Below are 18,187 nucleotides of genomic sequence, written 5' to 3' on the forward strand. Positions count from 1 at the left end.
AGTCTTTTTCAAGACTAGACGCTCGCGATTCTGCCTGCTGTAGCACTATACAGCCCGAGCGGGTTCCTTTCCTTTTCCCCGCCGATTGCCGTTTTCACGGCATAGGCATTCCCCCCCCCCCCCCTGCTCCTTGCTGTCCTGCAGCACAGGGGGGTTACAAATCCTATCCGGGGCCTCGCCTTTCGGCGAGTTCAACAAAAGTCCCGGGGCCGCCCCCCCGGGCAAGAAGACCGAAAATGCAGCATGAAGAAAGTGTCAGTGAAAGTGCTAGTGACATTGTCGGGTTCCTCCGGGATAGGTACCCGTCAATTAGGGCCGAGTACTTAGCTTATAGGGCCTCCCGTGGCAATCCCTCCCCCCCCGCGTCCGTCGCCGCGTATTTCAACCGTGCCTCGGAGGCACGCCGCGCGCCCCCCGCTGCCGCGTTAAGTTCGAGCGCACGTTCCGACGATGCGACTCACGAAGCGCCTAGCGCTACCCCCACCCCCGCGCCCGCGTCGTTTACGTCATCGCGCGCTTCGTCCGTCGCGACCTCGATCGTTTCGAGTTCAGGCTTCGATACCGAATCGGAGATGGATTTCGAATCCGCGTCAAGCCCTCAGCCTGGAACTTTGGATGGGTTCCAAACCGTAACGCGCGGCAAAAAGCGTACTCGCGCCGTGGAGTCCCGGAGCTCCACGACGAAACAGACTAAATCCGCGACCGCCTCCCGCCCGCAGGTAGTCGTAACACCGGAGTCGGACTCCGCGCGCCGCGTAACCCCACCGCCGCGTCCCAAACCCGCGCCCGCTCCCAAAGTAGCTGCCCCGCCCCCGCTGATACTTCAAGAGAAGACAGCGTGGAATCGCGTGTCCCAGGCCCTTCAGGCAAATAAAATTAACTACACCCATGCGCGTAACGTCGCGCATGGGATTCAGATCAAGGTCGCAACGCCGGGCGACCATAGGGCCCTCTCAGCATACCTCCGAAAGGAGAACATAGGTTTTCACACCTATGCTCTTCAGGAGGACCGCGAGCTCCGCGTAGTAATACGCGGAGTCCCTAAGGAGCTCGAAATAGACTACATTAAGGAGGATCTGACCGCTCAGGCCCTCCCGATAGTTAGTGTGCACCGGATGCACAGCGGGCGGGGCAAACAGCCCTATAATATGATACTCGTCGCGTTGGAGCCAACCCCGGAGGCCAAAAAGAAGATCTCATGCCTCTCGACAGTCTGCGGCCTATCCGGGGTCTCCATCGAAGCCCCCCATAAGCGTGGCACTCCCGGGCAGTGCTACAGGTGCCAACTCTATGGCCACTCGGCGCGTAACTGCCACGCGCGCCCCCGCTGCGTGAAGTGCCTCGGCGATCACGCTACGCTAGATTGCGTTAGAGATAGGGAAACCGCGACCGAACCTCCAAGCTGTGTCCTATGCCTTAAGCAAGGGCACCCCGCGAACTACCGTGGATGTCCTAGGGCTCCGCGCAAGCGTTCAACCCTCCCAGCTCCGCGAACCGTCGGCCCAAAGACTTCGGCACCCTCAGTGCCGAAACCTGCCTTCGTGCCGGCTGCAGTTCCCACGGTTTCAGCGTGGAAAAAGCCGCTGCCGTATACGAAGGCGGGAACGCAAACCGCACCCGCGCCCCCGCTCGCGACACGCCCCGCGCCCCAGCCCCTGCTCGCACCTCGCCCCGCGCCCGCGTTCCGTCCCCCGCAACCCTCTGCCGCCAACGACTTCGCGCTCGTGCGCGACTTCGTCACCGCGGTGAACTTCGACCGTCTGCGATCGTTCGCTGACGCTATCCGTAGGTCGGTAACCCCCGAACAGCGGCTCGCGGCCGCTTTCGATCACATGGACGTTTACGAGTCCGTGTCGCGTACGTTGTAAAATCTTTACCGGTAATCAATGGCGCAAAAAGGTAGAGAAAAACCGTATTCCCTTACGTTAGCATTCTACAATGCTAACGGACTCGCGCGGCAACGCGATCAAATTTTCGAATTCCTCCGCGACAATCTTATAGATATCTTGTTAGTGCAGGAGACCTGTCTGAAGCCCTCGCGTCGCGACCCGAAAGTCGCGAACTACGTCATGGTTAGGAATGACAGACTCACCGCCTCCAAAGGCGGGACTGCCATTTACTATAGACGGGTCCTGCACGTTGTCCCTCTCGATACTCCCTCGCTCTTACATATCGAGGCGTCAGTGTGCCGTATCTCGCTGACGGGACACCAGCCGATCGTCATCGCATCCGTTTATCTCCCCCCGGACAAGCCCCTCCTAAGCAGTGACATCGAGTCACTGTTCGGCATGGGAGACTCCGTCATCCTGGCAGGCGATTTAAATTGCCACCACACTAGGTGGAACTGCCATCGTACAAACGTTAACGGTAGGCGTCTCGACGCGTTTATAGACGACCTCACCTTCGAAATAGTCGGTCCCCCAACTCCAACATGTTATCCGTATAACATCGCGCTCCGTCCGAGCACTATAGACCTGGCATTGCTTAGGAACGTAACTCTGCGCTTGCGTTCCATCGAAGCAATGTCAGAGCTCGACTCAGACCACCGACCTGTCGTTATGCAGCTCGGTCGCCCTCACAACCCAGTCACTGTTACGAGGACCATGGTGGATTGGAATAAGCTGGGCACGTGCCTAGCCGATGCCGCTCCGCCAATCCTCCCTTGCGGCCCGGATTCGAATCCATCCCCCGAGGACACCGTCGAATCCATAAACATCATTACCGATCACATCTCTTCCGCGATCATTAGATCTTCAAAAGAAGTCGATGTGGAGGACAGCTTCCACCGCATCAGACTGTCCCCCGATCTTAGGAATCTCTTAAGAGTTAGGAACGCGGCAATCCGGGCCTACGATCGTCTTCCCACGCATTCAAACCGGATTCAGATGCGTCGTCTACAACGCGAAGTCCACTCCCGCTTAAGCGACGCGCGTAACGATAATTGGCATAGTTATCTAGAACAACTCACGCCCTCCCACCAAGCATACTGGCGACTAGCTAGGACTCTCAAATCCGAAACTACCGCTACTATGCCTCCCCTCATACGCCCTTCAGGCCAACCACCGGCATTCGATGACGATGACAAGGCTGAGCTGCTGGCCGATGCACTGCAAGAGCAGTGCACCACCAGCACTCAACACGCGGACCCCGAACACACCGAGTTAGTTGACAGGGAGGTCGAACGCAGAGCTTCCCTGCCGCCCACGGACGCGTTACCCCCCATTACCACTGACGAAGTTAGAGACGCGATCCACAACCTCCAACCTAGGAAGGCACCCGGCTCCGACGGCATCCACAACCGCGCGCTAAAACTCTTGCCAGTCCAACTGATAGCAATGTTGGCTACAATTTTAAATGCCGCTATGACGCACTGCATCTTTCCCGCGGTGTGGAAAGAAGCGGACGTTATCGGTATACATAAGCCGGGCAAACCGACAAACGAAACTTCTAGTTACCGTCCGATTAGTCTCCTCTCGACGATAGGAAAAATTTACGAACGGCTCCTTAGGAAACGCCTCTGGGATTTTGTTACCGCGAACAAAATTCTCATAGACGAACAGTTCGGATTCCGCTCTAAGCACTCGTGCGTACAACAAGTGCACCGCCTCACGGAGCACATTCTGATAGGACTAAATAGGCGTAAACAAATCCCGACCGGCGCCCTCTTCTTCGACATCGCGAAGGCGTTCGACAAAGTCTGGCACAACGGTTTAATTTATAAACTGTACAACATGGGAGTGCCAGACAGACTCGTGCTCATCATACGAGACTTCTTGTCGAACCGTTCGTTTCGATATCGAGTAGAGGGAACTCGTTCTCGTCCCCGTCAACTGACCGCCGGAGTCCCGCAAGGCTCCGCGCTCTCCCCGTTATTATTTAGTTTGTATATCAATGATATACCCCGGTCTCCGGAGACCCATCTAGCGCTCTTCGCCGATGACACGGCTATCTACTACTCGTGTAGGAAGATGTCGCTGCTTCATCGGCGACTCCAGATCGCAGTAGCCACCATGGGACAGTGGTTCCGGAAGTGGCGAATTGACATCAACCCCACGAAAAGCGCAGCGGTGCTCTTCAAAAGGGGTCGCCCTCCGAACATCACGTCGAGCATCCCACTCCGTAGTAGGCGCGCAAACACCTCCGCCGTTAGCCTCATCACTCTCTTTGGCCAGCCCATACCGTGGGTCTCGAAGGTCAAATATCTAGGCGTCACCCTCGACAGAGGGATGACATTCCGTCCCCATATAAAAACGGTACGCGACCGCGCCGCGTTTATACTAGGACGACTCTATCCAATGCTTTGTAGTCGAAGCAAACTGTCCCTCCGCAATAAGGTAACTCTCTACAAAACTTGTATACGCCCCGTCATGTCGTATGCAAGCGTAGTGTTCGCTCACTCAGCCCGCACCCACTTGAAATCCCTTCAGGTTATTCAATCACGATTTTGCAGGATAGCCGTCGGAGCGCCATGGTTCCTTAGGAATGTGGATCTCCACGATGACCTGGAGCTCGACTCATTTAGTAAGTATCTACAGTCGGCATCGCTGCGCCATTTTGAGAAGGCGGCACGACATGAGAACCCTCTCATCGTAGCCGCTGGAAATTACATACCCGACCCAGTAGACCGAATGGTAAACCGTCGACGTCGCCCAAAGCACGTCATTACGGATCCTCCTGATCCATTAACGGTGCTTTTAGACACCACAAGCACCGGTCACCGTCCTCGTCGAACCCGTCGCTTGCGACGAAGGGCTCGACGAGCGAACTAACCCAAAGACACAGCCCACTGAGTTTCTCGCCGGATCTTCTCAGTGGGTCGCGTTCCGATCCGGTGGTAGATTCTGCGAAGCACTGCTCTTGCTAGGGTCAGTGTTAGCAACTCTCCGGTTGAGCCCCGCGAGCTCACCTACTAACGTTAGGGTGAAGCTGAAATAGCCTCTCAAGGCTATCAGCATAGGTTTAAAAAAAAAAAAAAAAAAAAAATAGGCATTCTCTAATAGTCTACCTTAGGGGAGTGCAGAGATGAAGCTTGGTAGGTGTAGTCTGAAGGTGATATTACCTAAATATATGTGTATATGTAACATACATAATATTTATAGATACAAATACTCGTACTTAAATAAATACATATACATAAATATATATATATACATATAAATATATACATATACATATCATAAATATATACATATAAAATATATGAGTCGTCTATTATCAAAGGTGGCAATCTGTGCATTTGGACCAAAAAATGTTATTGATATGTCAATACAGATTGATTTGAATATAATCGTCTCCTTCAAAGAATACGGTTCAAAACCTGCATTAAATAAAGGTTAATAGTTAACCTGTTATTTATCTAATATGTCGTTCCGAAGAGTTTTGTGACTGCCAATGGAATTCAAAGTCAATAATTCGTTTTCCTGATTTACCAATAATTGTCCAAAAGTCAGATTGCCAGCTTTGATAATAGTCGACTAATATATAAACAAATATTATCCTTTTCTTCATCTCCTTTTTACCGTCGCACCTCCCGCCATCGGAGCAGAGTTCATCCATATTATCTGGAACCGCTGCGTTAATCGACAGTGCGTTTCCAGAGATATTTTCTGCCAAATACCATCCGGCTTTGGAATGAGCTCCCCTCCACGGTGTTTCCCGAGCGCTATGACATGTCCTTTTTCAAACGAGGCTTGCGGAGAGTATTAAGCGGTAGGCAGCGGCTTGGCTCTGCCCCTGGCATTGCTGACGTCCATGAGCGACGGTGACCACATACCGTCAGGTGGGCCGGGGGTCATGGGTTCGATTTTCACTTCGGGCGAACATTGGGTGATGAATAAGTTTTTTTTTTTATTGCCCTTGTAGGCAGACGAGCATACGGCCCACCTGATGGTGAGTGGTTACCGTCGCCCATGGACTTCAGCAATGCCAGGGGCAGAGCCAAGCCGCTGCCTACCAATATTATATAGTAGATATGTTTATTCTTTGTCTGGGTGTTTGTTATCTTTATATCGAGGGGTGAAAGGTTATTCGGTTTAAGTGACATTTCGCTTAATAGATACGCAACATTTATATTTATAACTAGCAGCTTGAAGGGTGGGGCAGCCGTTGTAACTATACTGAGACCTTAGAACTGATATCTCAAGGTGGGTGGCGCATTTACGTTGTAAATGTCTATGGGCTCCAGTAACCACTTAACACCAGGCGGGCTGTGAGCTCGTCCACCCATCTAAGAAATAAAGAAAAAAAAAAAAATTTGAAAAACTTTCAGATTTTTTTCTAAGATAAGCTTAAGTTACTCCTTATATCATCAGCTACTTGTCAGTGAAAATCTCGTCAAAATCGGTCCAGCCGTTCCAGAGATTAGCCGGAACAAACAGACAGCAACGCATCGAAGTCTTGTCTTTAAAATTATATCTATATGTACAACTGGCGACCCGCCCTCGCTTCGCTTCGGAAACATTAAATTATATTATTATTGACAGCTGAGTCCCGCGATGTTCGCGGGTGACGCCGCGGGGCGAAGCTAGTCTAAAAAAAGCAGCCTAAGTTACTTCTTATACCATCAGCTACCTATCTGTGAAAGTCTCGTCAAAATCGGTCCAGCCGTTCCAGAGATTAGCCGGAACAAACAGACAGACAGACAAAAATTGTTAAAAATGTTGTTTTGGTGTATGTACCGTATGCCAATGCCAAGGGCAGAGCCAAGCCTGCCTACCGTTGTGAAAGATTTTTGCGCCATTTTTTAAGTGAAACTTTGTTACCGGTGTGTAGTATTGTAGTTTTCTTCATTTTCAAATATTTTTTCTTGAGGCACACGCAGTTGCTCTTAAAGCATCAACGGATGGCGTGGATCGAGGAAAGAATTGGGAAAATCAAGTTAAGATAATTACTACTGGCTTTTGCAAGCAAGGTTGGTAATGTTTACGTTGCAATGCCTATATTTGGTCACAGCTCAACACCAGTCCGGTCCTGAGTTCGCCAATCATTTAAAGCAGTGGCTCTCAACTATAGGGCCGCAAAATTTTTGCGTGCCGCCATAGTTAAAAATTGTCCTCATTATTGAGTCGCATTCCCCAAGTCTGAGGGTCGTGACCATCCCTCCCATTATTTTTCTCTGGATGATGTTTCGCCATCTTGGTATCCTTGCCGTGGTATCCAGAGTGGTACGGATTTTATCGAGCCATTGGATTATTTATTAAATGAAGCATGGGATTAAAGATTGTATAAAGTAATTTTTATTTTTTATTTTTTTATTGCTTAGTTGAATGGACGAGCTCACAGCCCACCTGATGTTAAGTGGTTACTGGAGCCCATAGACATCTACAACGTAAATGTGCCACCCACCTCGAGATATAAGTTCCAAGGTCTCAGTACAGTTACAACGGCTACCCCACCCTTCGAACCGAAACGCATTACTGCTTCACGGCGGAAATAGGCGGGGCGGTGGTACCTACCCGTGCGATACAATGAAGACTCTAGTGTAGATGACAGGTCAAGAAGTGATCGCCCTCGGTCTGTTAGGACTCCAGCAGCGATAAAAGCTGTGAAGGCGCGAATTCAAAGAAATCCCAAACGTAAGCAGAAACTGTTGGCCCTTCAGATGGGGTTAAGCAGAACCACGGTGAAAAGGGTGTTAAATGAAGACTAAGGGCTTCGGGCATATCGAAGAAAAACAGGACATCGTTTGAATGCTCGTCTAATGGACCTGAGACTGAAGAGATGCCGCGCTGTGTTGAAGCGGTACGCGGGAAAAAATATCGGGAAATTCATTTTTCAGATGAAAAAATTTTTACCGTAGAAGAGAGCTACAACAAACAAAATGATAAGGTGTACGCACACAGTAGTGAAGAAGCGAGCAACCGTATTCCGCTTGTCCAACGAGGTCATTTTCCATCCTCGCTCATGGTATGGTTGGGAGTTTCTTATTGGGGCTTAACAGAGGAACATTTTTGTGAGAAAGGTGTAAAAACGAATGCAGTTGTGTATCAAAATGCAGTCCTGACGAACCTTGTGGAACCTGTTTCTCATATCATGTTCAATAACAGGCACTGGGTATTCCAACAAGATTCGGCGCCAGCCCATAGAGCGAAGAGCACACAAGACTGGCTGGCGGCGCGTGAAATCGACTTCATCCGGCACGAAGACTGGCCCTCCTCCAGTCCAGATTTGAATCCGTTAGATTACAAGATATGGCAACACTTGGAGGAAAAGGCGTGCTCAAAGCCTCATCCCAATTTGGAGTCACTCAAGACATCCTTGATTAAGGCAGCCGCCGATATTGACATGGACCTCGTTCGTGCTGCGATAGACGACTGGCCGCGCAGATTGAAGGCCTGTATTCAAAATCACGGAGGTCATTTTGAATAAACTTTAGTGTCATAAGAATCTATGTTTTGTTAAGTTCATTTTGGTATATGAATGGTTACATAATGAATAAACTTGTTTCAATTATTTTACATTAAACGTGTGACAGAATTTATGACCTGACTAGGTATATTAGTATAGATGATCAGTATGACAATGACATTAAGGATTTGCTTTTTAATTTGAATACTCACCCGTCACTTCCAACATAAGTCTCTTTTGCGGTAATGCCGTTATAATGGACCCGATTCTCGATTTCACCGTCGACTAAGTAATCAGTCATCACGAAATTAACAATTTCTTTATTTAAATGCCGCCTCAAATATTTTATATCACTTAGTTTATTCTTTACTGTCTCGTTCACGTTAGGCTGTATGTGGTTGTGCTTGTGCCTAAGATGGCTCGGCTCGGACACGTCAATGTCGCTGTCATCGTGACAGTTGGTCGTGCCGAGCAAGAACAGAATGAGCAAAGGGGTCCGAAACATTCTGCCCCAAGATATGAGTTTAGCTAAGTTGGATTTTTTCTTCGCCTTCGGTGTTTTGAGCTCCATATCGTTCCTGCAACAAAAGAAAGGTACGTGATCATTTTTTTTTTTAACAAATCTATTCCCGTTAGAGACTATAGTTTTGGTTTTCTAAGTTCTAAGGTCTCAGTATAGTTCCAACGGCTGCCCCACCTTTCGAACCGAAACGCATTACTGTTTTACGGCGGAAATAGGCATGACGGTGGTACTTACCCGTGCGGACTCATAAGAGGTCCTACCACCAGTATTACAAGCAATATCTCACAGTCGAACTCTACGTAGAGAATCTGAAGTTCACAGTTTTCGTAACCCACAGACACAGCCCACTGAGTTTCTCGCCGGATTTTCTCAGTGGGTCGCAACGTCTTCTGGTCAGAGCCCCGTGAGCTCACCTACTCGCTGTGGTTAGGCTGGCATAGCCCTTTAGTTTACCAGATTAGACGGGAAAACAATAAGAAACAGAGTTAAGTTAATTTGACCACAGACTTTAAACAATAACAAAAGTTTGACAATTGACAGTAAACAAAGAGTATATTTATATGTACGTGTTGTATCAAATACATGATAGTGTGTATGTTTTTTTGTTATTGATTTTATGTATTTTTTATGGATACTAAAAAAATATTAGCATTCTGCACTCCTTCTCTCTATTCTCTATAAGTTTGGGAAATTTCATACTCCTCCGTCTGGGGTCTCTAAAGGGGTACAAAGTTTTTGCTTCACGTATTAATTTAAAGATACTTATAAATATACTATATATATAATAATATGTTTATGTGTATGTGTGCATATATTTCAAACGATAGATACGCCGCGTGTAATTTGTGTCCTAAAATATTTCTTATCCACCTGATGGTTGTCTGGAAGAGATCGCTATTAGCGATAAGACCACCCATTCTACTTATTTTTTTGTATTCAATGTTTTGCATTTTTATTTCTTTTGGATAGAACCTCTCTCTTTCTCTCTCTAAATAAAAAAAATCTAACTTCGCAGTAAAAAATGGCGCCTAGAAAAACGCTGATTCGTCACTTAAAAAAGCTCGTATTACGAAAGCTAAAACGTAACGGCTCATGTACGTCTCGTATTTGAAGCGTAAACATCTTTAATCCTTCACAATAAGGGCTAAACTCCCGTAATGTTAACACAAGCGTTATGACAAGAATGATTTCTTTGTAATTCAAAACTGTAGGCGCATTGAAAAATGAGATACCAAAGGATTTAGAATGTTCTTGGTGTTTTGAGCCGATTTGGCTTGGACCTATAGCCCAGACTTGTTTACAAGCAATAGGCCGTACTTTGGGCCCACACGAGTAGGTACCACGTTCCTACCTATTTTGGAGTGTAGGGTATATGCTTCGAAAGGTCAGCCTATTGGTATTTCGAGATTTTTTTCCCCACCTAACTTGGTAACTAGGGTTATAAGAGCATAAAATAGTCATAAATTGACATTTGGACTATTTTTAAATATCAAAAGTGAAATTGATGATGAGTGTATGAAGTAAAAGTTAAGCTTTAGGTTATGGTGGTAAGACCTCTTGTGAGTCCGCACGGGAAGGTACAACCGCCCAGCCTATTTTTGCCGTGAAGCAGTAATGCGTTTCGGTTTGAAGGGTGGGGCAGGTGTTGTAACTATACTTGAGACCTTAGAACTTATATCTCAAGGTGGGTGGCGCATTTACGTCGTAGTTGTCTAAGGGCTCCAGTAACCACTTAACACCAGGTGGGCTGTGAGCTCGTCCACTCATCAAAGCCAAAAATAAAGAGAATATTTTATAATAAAGATTTTTTAATTGTCTATACCTAACGAGCTCTAAGTCTTATTTAATACAAAAGACATATTCAAAATAATCTCTATTAATAGTGGATCGGATTGATTGCAGGAGTGCATGGACGTCTGAATGTGAACGCCACTGCCCAGATTGAGAGGTGGCGTCGGAATTTAACTCACAGACACAGCCCATAGACATCTACAACGTAAATGCCGCCACCCACCTTGAAATACGACTACTAAGGTCTCAGTTTTTACAGTACAACGGCTGCTGCACCCTTCAAACCGAAACGCATTACTGCTTCACCTCAGAAATAGGCAGGGTGATGGTACCTACCCGCGCGGACTCACAAGAAGTCTTACCACTAGTATCTTTCTAATTGTGTGTTGATTCTCAATAGTGTAATTGGTGGTAGACCCGAAAATTCTAAATCAAAACCTCTTACCGAAATCGCTAATGGCATGACGCTAAAAAACAATTGAAACACAATGTCTGTTATATATACGGTGACCATTAATGCTCTTTTTGGGAGGACAACACTGTTTTATAAAATGCCTTAATTTTTTATTTATTGCTTAGATGGGAGGACGAGCTCACGGCCCACCTGATGTTAAGTGGTTACCGGAGCACATAGACATCTACAAGGTAAATGTCGCCACCCACCTTAAGATATGAGTTCTAAGGTCTCATTTGTTCTGTATTTGTATACTGTTATTTAATAAAATTTAAATTATACTAAAATTTTAATTTCTCAAATGTAATTCTATGGCTATTTGGTTTAAGCGACATTCCGCTTAATACGCGACATTTAACTTTGTGCCTAAATAAAGGTCCTGTTTATTTGCTATTAGCATCAACAATTCAATGTTTTTAATTGAACTTCAATTAAGTTTACTCAATGGAGCAGAAATGTCGTAACAAAAAAACCTTCTTCAACTATTTGCAGTCAAAATGTTTTTCCAAATTTTAAACTTTAAATATCTCTCGGGTAAAGCTGCAAAAATGTCGCTTAAGCCAATAAATATGATAGGCCATTTTGTTTTTATTTTTGGTCTTTACCCTGTAGTATTGATAAAAAATAAATTATGGTCACTGTAATGATAGCCGAATAAATACACCGACCTATTTAGGTGTACTACATTGTAATGTTGAAACAATTACATATTATGAATCATGACTCTTGTAATTTAAAATTCAGGGGTTCCCAAACTTATTTTGTCCTCAGCCCACTTTGAGAATAAATTATTTTTCAGCGCCCCCAATTATTTCACCTACTTAAAAACCACTATAGTGAGAGCTCAGTCGGTGTCTAAGAGTATTTCTAGATGAAATTACAAATCGCCTCTCAAGTCTCTACACAACGCCCCAATTTTTTTTCTGGGCCTTTTACCGCCCCCTTTAAGCCTGAAGCGCCCCAAGGGGGCGTTATCGCCCACTTTGGGAAAGGCTGATTTAAACAGATAGAAAATTTGCGACGTTGTCGCTAATTCTAATACACTTGAGGGCATTAATACACAACTTAATTCACAACTTAACATTCACAATTTAATTATTAAAATCACTTTTACGGTTTAGCTGCGTGTCTTTTTTAATTATAATATTACTATATTGAGGGGTGAAAAGCTATTAGGCTTAAGCGAGAGCGTTGTAACTATACTGAGACCTTAGAACTCATATCTCAAGGTGGGTGACGGCATTTACGTTGTAGATGTCTATGGGCTCCGGTAATCACGTAACATTAGGTGGGCCGTGAGCTCGTTCACCCATCAATGCAATACAGTTCTAAGGTCTCAGTATAGTTGCAACGGCTGCTCCGCCCTTCAAGCCGAAACTCATTACTGCTTCACGGCAGAAATAGGTAGGGTGATGGTACCTGCCCGTGCGGACTCATAATAGAGTCTATCATCATGAGTTCCGAACAACATTGGGGTCGTCGGTCTGGCAGTAATATCCACCACCCGCTCGATGGAAGGTCTTTTCTTTGTTGTCATTCCCACACTGGTGACCCCGGTTCTGATTCTTGACGTCTGTTGTCAAATTGAGAATTGATTAAATATTGTTTGTCTTTGTTAATATTTTTATACTGTAATATTGGCGAAATTTGTGATTATAGAACTATAAAATACAATCATAATAGTGTACAAACTTACAATTCCAATTAATTATAGTCGAATTTATAAGGTTGTACACTATTATGATTTTATTGTTAATGACTATTATACTTCTGTAATCACAGATTTCGCCAAGACTATGTACACCTTAGACAAATATTAATTAATAAAGACAAACAATATTTAATCTATTCTCAATTTGACCACAGACTATAAGTGATAAGAAAAGTTTGACAATAAAGAAATAGTGTGCATGTGAGTGTATGTCAAATACATGGTAGTGTGTGTAATGTTTTTTTTATTATTGATTTAACGTAATTTCAATGCATAATTGGCAAAAAAAATTAACATTTTTTTTTTATTTTTTATTGCCTTTGTAGGCAGACGGGCATACGGCCCAGCTGATGGTGAGTGGTTACCGTCGCCCATGGACTTCAGCAATGCCAGGAGCAGAGCCAAGCCGCTGCCTACTGCTTAATACTCTCCACAAGCCTCGTTTGAAGAAGGACATGTCATAGCGTTCGGGAAACACCGTGGAGGGGAGCTCATTCCATAGCCGGATGGTACGTGGCAAAAAAGACCTCTGGAAACGCACTGTGGATGACCGCAGTGGCTCCAGGTAGTATGGATGAACTCCACTCCGGTGGCGGGCAGTGCGATGGTAAAAACGAGACGTTGGTATCATCTCGAACAATTCCTCAGAGCACTCCCCATGGAACATGCGGTACAAAATACAGAGGGACCCGAAGTCCCTCCGCAGACCCAGAGGCTCCAAGCGATCCGTGAGAATGGGATTATCGACAATCCGAACGGCTCTCTTCTGTATGGAGTCAAATGGAAGAAGCTGGTATTTGGGAGCCCCGGCCCAGAGATGGGAGCAGTACTCCACGCGAGGCCGGACTTGTGCTTTATAGAGCAAAAGTCTTTGTCCAGGCGTGAAGTACCGCTTCGCTCTGTTGAGGACTCCCAGCATTTTGGACGCCAACTTGGCTTTGCCTTCCAAATGACTCCGAAATTGGACATCGCTCGAAATGTCGACCCCAAGTATCCCGATACTCCCGGAAGCTTGCAGGGATACTCCTTGGAATTGCGGCGCCATGACAAAGGGGTCCTTCTTCGCAGTGAACGCGCAAACTTGTGTCTTTAGCATTCATTCAACACTCCTTCATCCACAACATTCAGCACTCCTTCTATATATTCTCTATAAGTGTGGGAAATTTCATACTCCTCCGTCCGCGCAATTTTCGTAAAAAGGGGTACAAAGTTTTTGCTTCAGGTTTTAATACGAGGGCGGGATGATAAGTAACTAGCCTCTACTATTTAAAAAGTTAAAATTTATAAAATACTAGTGGACCCAGCGAACTTTGTTCCGCCACACGGTTTGTTTCAAACACATCAACCGGTCAACTTCAAAATTCTACTATAATTAACCATAGAATATATTATGTTTAGGTGTCAGTTGCGTTTTGTTATTCCATATCAGTTGCGTTTTGCTATGCCACGTTTTATGTCACGTCCCATGGGAACGTGATAAAAAGTATCCTATGTCCTTCTCCTGGTTCTAAGCTACCTCCTCACCAATTTTCAGCCAAATCAGTTCAGCCGTTCTTGAGTTATAAATAGTGTAACTAACACGACTTTCTTTTATATATATATATATAAATAATAGATAATAGATATATGTCATTTTTAAATTCGTATCTCTGGCCACCTGTGTTCTAAATTTGAACTTGGTGGCGTTTTAAAATTTTATTGATTTTTTGTCATTTGAAAATATATTTTCACAGACGGACAGAAATTTGCCACAAACGATGAAGTCATGGCTGCTGTAGAGGAGTATTTTGCAGGCCTCGAAAGATATAATTTTATGGAAGGCATTACAGCTTTAGAACGAAGATGGAATAAGTGCGTAGAGGTTCACGGAGACTATGTCGAAAAATAAAATTTATTTTATCACGAATAGTTAAGTGTTTTATTGTTAGGCTAGTTACTTATAATCCCGCCCTTGTATATATAGTAAAATTTTGGTAGCGAACAAACTTTTATGTCGGCACGTTTCACGCATTCCGCTAAGTACTGAAACTTTAAGGATTCTTCATCAAGCCACGCCTACAGACTCCGCCCAGCGCGAGCGGTAAGGTGCTGCCAATTTTTTTTTTTTCATAAAAAATACACTCTGTATATAGTTACAGCTAAGTGTAAAGTACAGTTTAAAGTATTATACAGAGTGATCAAAATTGGATTTTAATCGTTGAGCATAAATGAGTCACGGAAGCGTATTTTGAATCGGTTTTTTTTTTGCCCGGCATGGCAAAGGAGTTAGCGGCTCGTCATGCGTTAAGCGGTAACTAGTGAGTCTTGGCATAAAAGCTGCCACGATAAATAAATAAATAATAAATAAATATTTACTAACAATCACGCCATGTTGTAACTATACTTGAGACCTTAGAACTAATATCTCAAGGTGGGTGGCGCATTTACGTTGTAGATGTCTATGGGCTCCAGTAACCACTTAACACCAGGTGGTGGAAATTGGAACAAAAAAAAAACTAGTGAGGAGTCACTCTGCAGAGTGGGGAGAGGATATGCTGCGCCGACCAGGTAATGTAGGATTAGGGCAAGAAGATGTGTCATTACCTTATATGTATCTATGTATGTATGTATATATATGTGTGTGTATGTATGTATGTATGTATGTATGTATGTATGTATGTATGTACACTTTTTATAACTTAACATAAATTTCATTGCAGCCACCACTATCCACTCTGCACTACCTTTGGTTGACTGGTAGAGAAAGCCTTAGGCATTAAGTCCGCCAATGTAAATTTTTCTTCCTATTCGTACACACTTTACAGAGTGGTCGTGGTCATGCATCAGTCGGATCCTGCGATATCGATGCTCTCGCGATGCGACGCCATGTGGCACGATGTTTCGCAGAGTGAGAGCAAGCATTTACGTTGGAGTGAGTCACAGATTTTATGAGGTCGGTCCATCGTGTTGGAGATCGTCCGCGAGATCTTTTGCCCTCGACTTTCCCTTGCACCTGGTGTTAAATGGTTACTGGGGCCCATAGACATCTACAACGCAAATGCGCCACACACCTTGAGATATAAGTTCTAAAGTCTCAAGTATAGTTATAACGGCTGCCCCGACCTTCAAACCGAAACGCGTTATTGCTTCACAGCAGAAATAGGCGGGCTCGTGCTACGTATCCGCGCGGACTCACAAGAGGTCCTACCACCAGTAAAAAATGGCTTTAAATGGCTCTTCGGTAAAGCTGCAAAAAGGTCGCTTAAGCACAATAAATAGCCTTTCACGGTTCTACTAAAGCCATTTTTTTTTATTATAGTATTTATATCACATTTATTTCTTTCGATTTCAAAAATGAATCTTCAGTATTTCGTATTTCTCTGTACGATTTATTGATAGCTCTATCTTAACGCAAATCGCCCTTTCACGAAAAAAAAAACAATTACAGACAATCTAAACGACTTTTGGAAACACATTAGCTTAATTTATGTAAACGCATTTAATTTTATGAATGAATAAGTTTTACTTATTGGCAATGTGACTTGCTTGATGACTTCTATGAACGACAAATTTAAAATAAATCGCTCGTATTTATGAAGAAGAAAAAATATACCGAGAAACTATTTAGATATCTGGTACTTAGGTACTGAAAAAAAATTGCGAATATTTTTTTTATATATTAAAACACACAAAAAAAACAACCAACCTGAATTTTGAATTCTTCAAACACTATTCATATCCATATTTTTGTACGTAATCACGATCAAAACTCATTCACAGATATTCTAATAATTATTTTTCACAAAATTCAGACAAAGTTAAACACTGACGTGTAGTTTTAGCGGTTTCACGGCGCGCGTAAAATCCCCCACACGTCCACTAGAGCCGGCGATTCGGCTGATACTAAAACTGATTTTCGAAACTGTCAAGAATGACCACAGCTTCTCTGTGGCCGCACGAAGCGATTGTCGCCTTTATTTCAATTATAAATAAAGGTTAAAACTTCATAAAAAATGTACGGCTGTTACGATTTTCGCAATTAATGAGTAGACGGGATAATATCTCGCCAGGTGCATGAATGCGAGACATAGTAACGTGCAAAATTATTCTTCATAGACCAATGGTCGGACGATATATAAATAATTAAATATTAATTAAGTAAAAGTGCATTATTTCATCGTAACAATATTAAACTGAGTTTTTTTTCTGTTTTTCTCTCGTTAATGCATAATGGAGTGTGGCGGTAAGAAGCACCTTCTTGTATGGGAGACAAGTTAAGAAAGGTATTTACAGGTAGACCTTTTTTTTATTGCTTAGATGGGTGGACGAGCTCACAGCCCACTTGGTGTTAAGTGGTTACTGGAGCCCATAGACATCTACGACGTAAATGCGCCACCCACCTTGCGATATAAGTTCTAAGGTCTCAGTATAGTTACGACGGCTGTCCCACCCTTCAAACCGAAACGCATTACTGCTTCACAGCAGAAATAGGGGGGGTGGTGGTACCTACCCGTGCGGCTCACAAGAGGTCCTACAGCCAGTAAAAAACCACCATCTCCTCGCAACAAGAATTTATTCCGGATCATTCCACGCCATTTGCCTCTATCTGCCGCCGAGTGTAGAGCTTATTGAAGGGCTGGGCAGCCGTTGTAACTATACTGGGATTTTAGAACTTATATCTCAAGGTGGGTAGCGCATTTACGTTGTAGATGCCTATGGGCTCCAGTAACCACTTAGCACCAGGTGGGCTGTGAGCTCGTCCACCCATCTAAGTAATAAAAAAAAAGCATCGTGAACCGAGGTGTCAAGGATAGTGCGGATCTGGTCAGTCCAACGTGTCGGGCCTCTACCTCGTGGTCTTCTTCCGTTAACCTTGCCAGTCACCATTAGATTATCCAAGCCGCCGTTATCCTTTCTTTCAATGTGGTCAAAGTATTATTGGTGATAGGACCTTGTGTGAGTCCGCACGGGTACGTATCACCACCCCGCCTATTTCTGCCGTGAAGCAGTAATGCGTTTCGGTTTGTAGGGCGGGGCAGCCGTTGTAACTATACTTGAGACGTTCGAACTTATATCTCAAGGTGGGTGGCGCATTTACGTTGTAGATGTCTATGGGCTCCACTAAGCAATTAACACCAGGTGGACTGTGAGCTCGTCCACCCATCTAAGCAATAAATAAATAAAACTCAACGTAGGCATATAGTAGAACGCCTCGTCTTTATCTGGAGTTCTTGGAGGATTGACACGTTGGTGCGATCTGCTGTCCAGGGAATTCCTAGAATCTACCACCGGATCGGAATCGTGACCCATTGAAAAGATCCGGCGAGAAACTCAGTGGGCTGTGTTAGTTCGGATTTCGAATTCTTGAAGAGCTTAAAAGCAC

The 18,187-nt window shown here is 44.7% G+C and overlaps 1 protein-coding gene across 3 annotated transcripts in view; it reads right to left on the reverse strand.

Annotated features, from left to right (window-relative positions):
* LOC114241653 (uncharacterized) overlaps positions 1-16,709 on the reverse strand; it is a 101,869-nt gene extending 85,160 nt beyond the window's left edge. For all 3 annotated transcript variants that reach the window (XM_089737844.1, XM_089737845.1, XM_089737843.1), the window contains exons 1-2: positions 16,511-16,709; positions 8,559-8,924 (exon numbers count right to left, since the gene is read on the reverse strand). In XM_089737844.1, the coding sequence (XP_089593970.1) occupies positions 8,559-8,917 (359 nt within the window). In that variant the 5' untranslated portion in view covers positions 8,918-8,924; positions 16,511-16,709. The remainder of the gene's footprint in view (positions 1-8,558; positions 8,925-16,510) is intronic.
* Positions 16,710-18,187: the final 1,478 nt, after the last annotated feature.

The sequence above is a fragment of the Bombyx mandarina genome, chromosome 24 (assembly GCF_030267445.1).
Source record: "Bombyx mandarina strain Sakado chromosome 24, ASM3026744v2".
Lineage (NCBI taxonomy): Eukaryota > Metazoa > Arthropoda > Insecta > Lepidoptera > Bombycidae > Bombyx > Bombyx mandarina.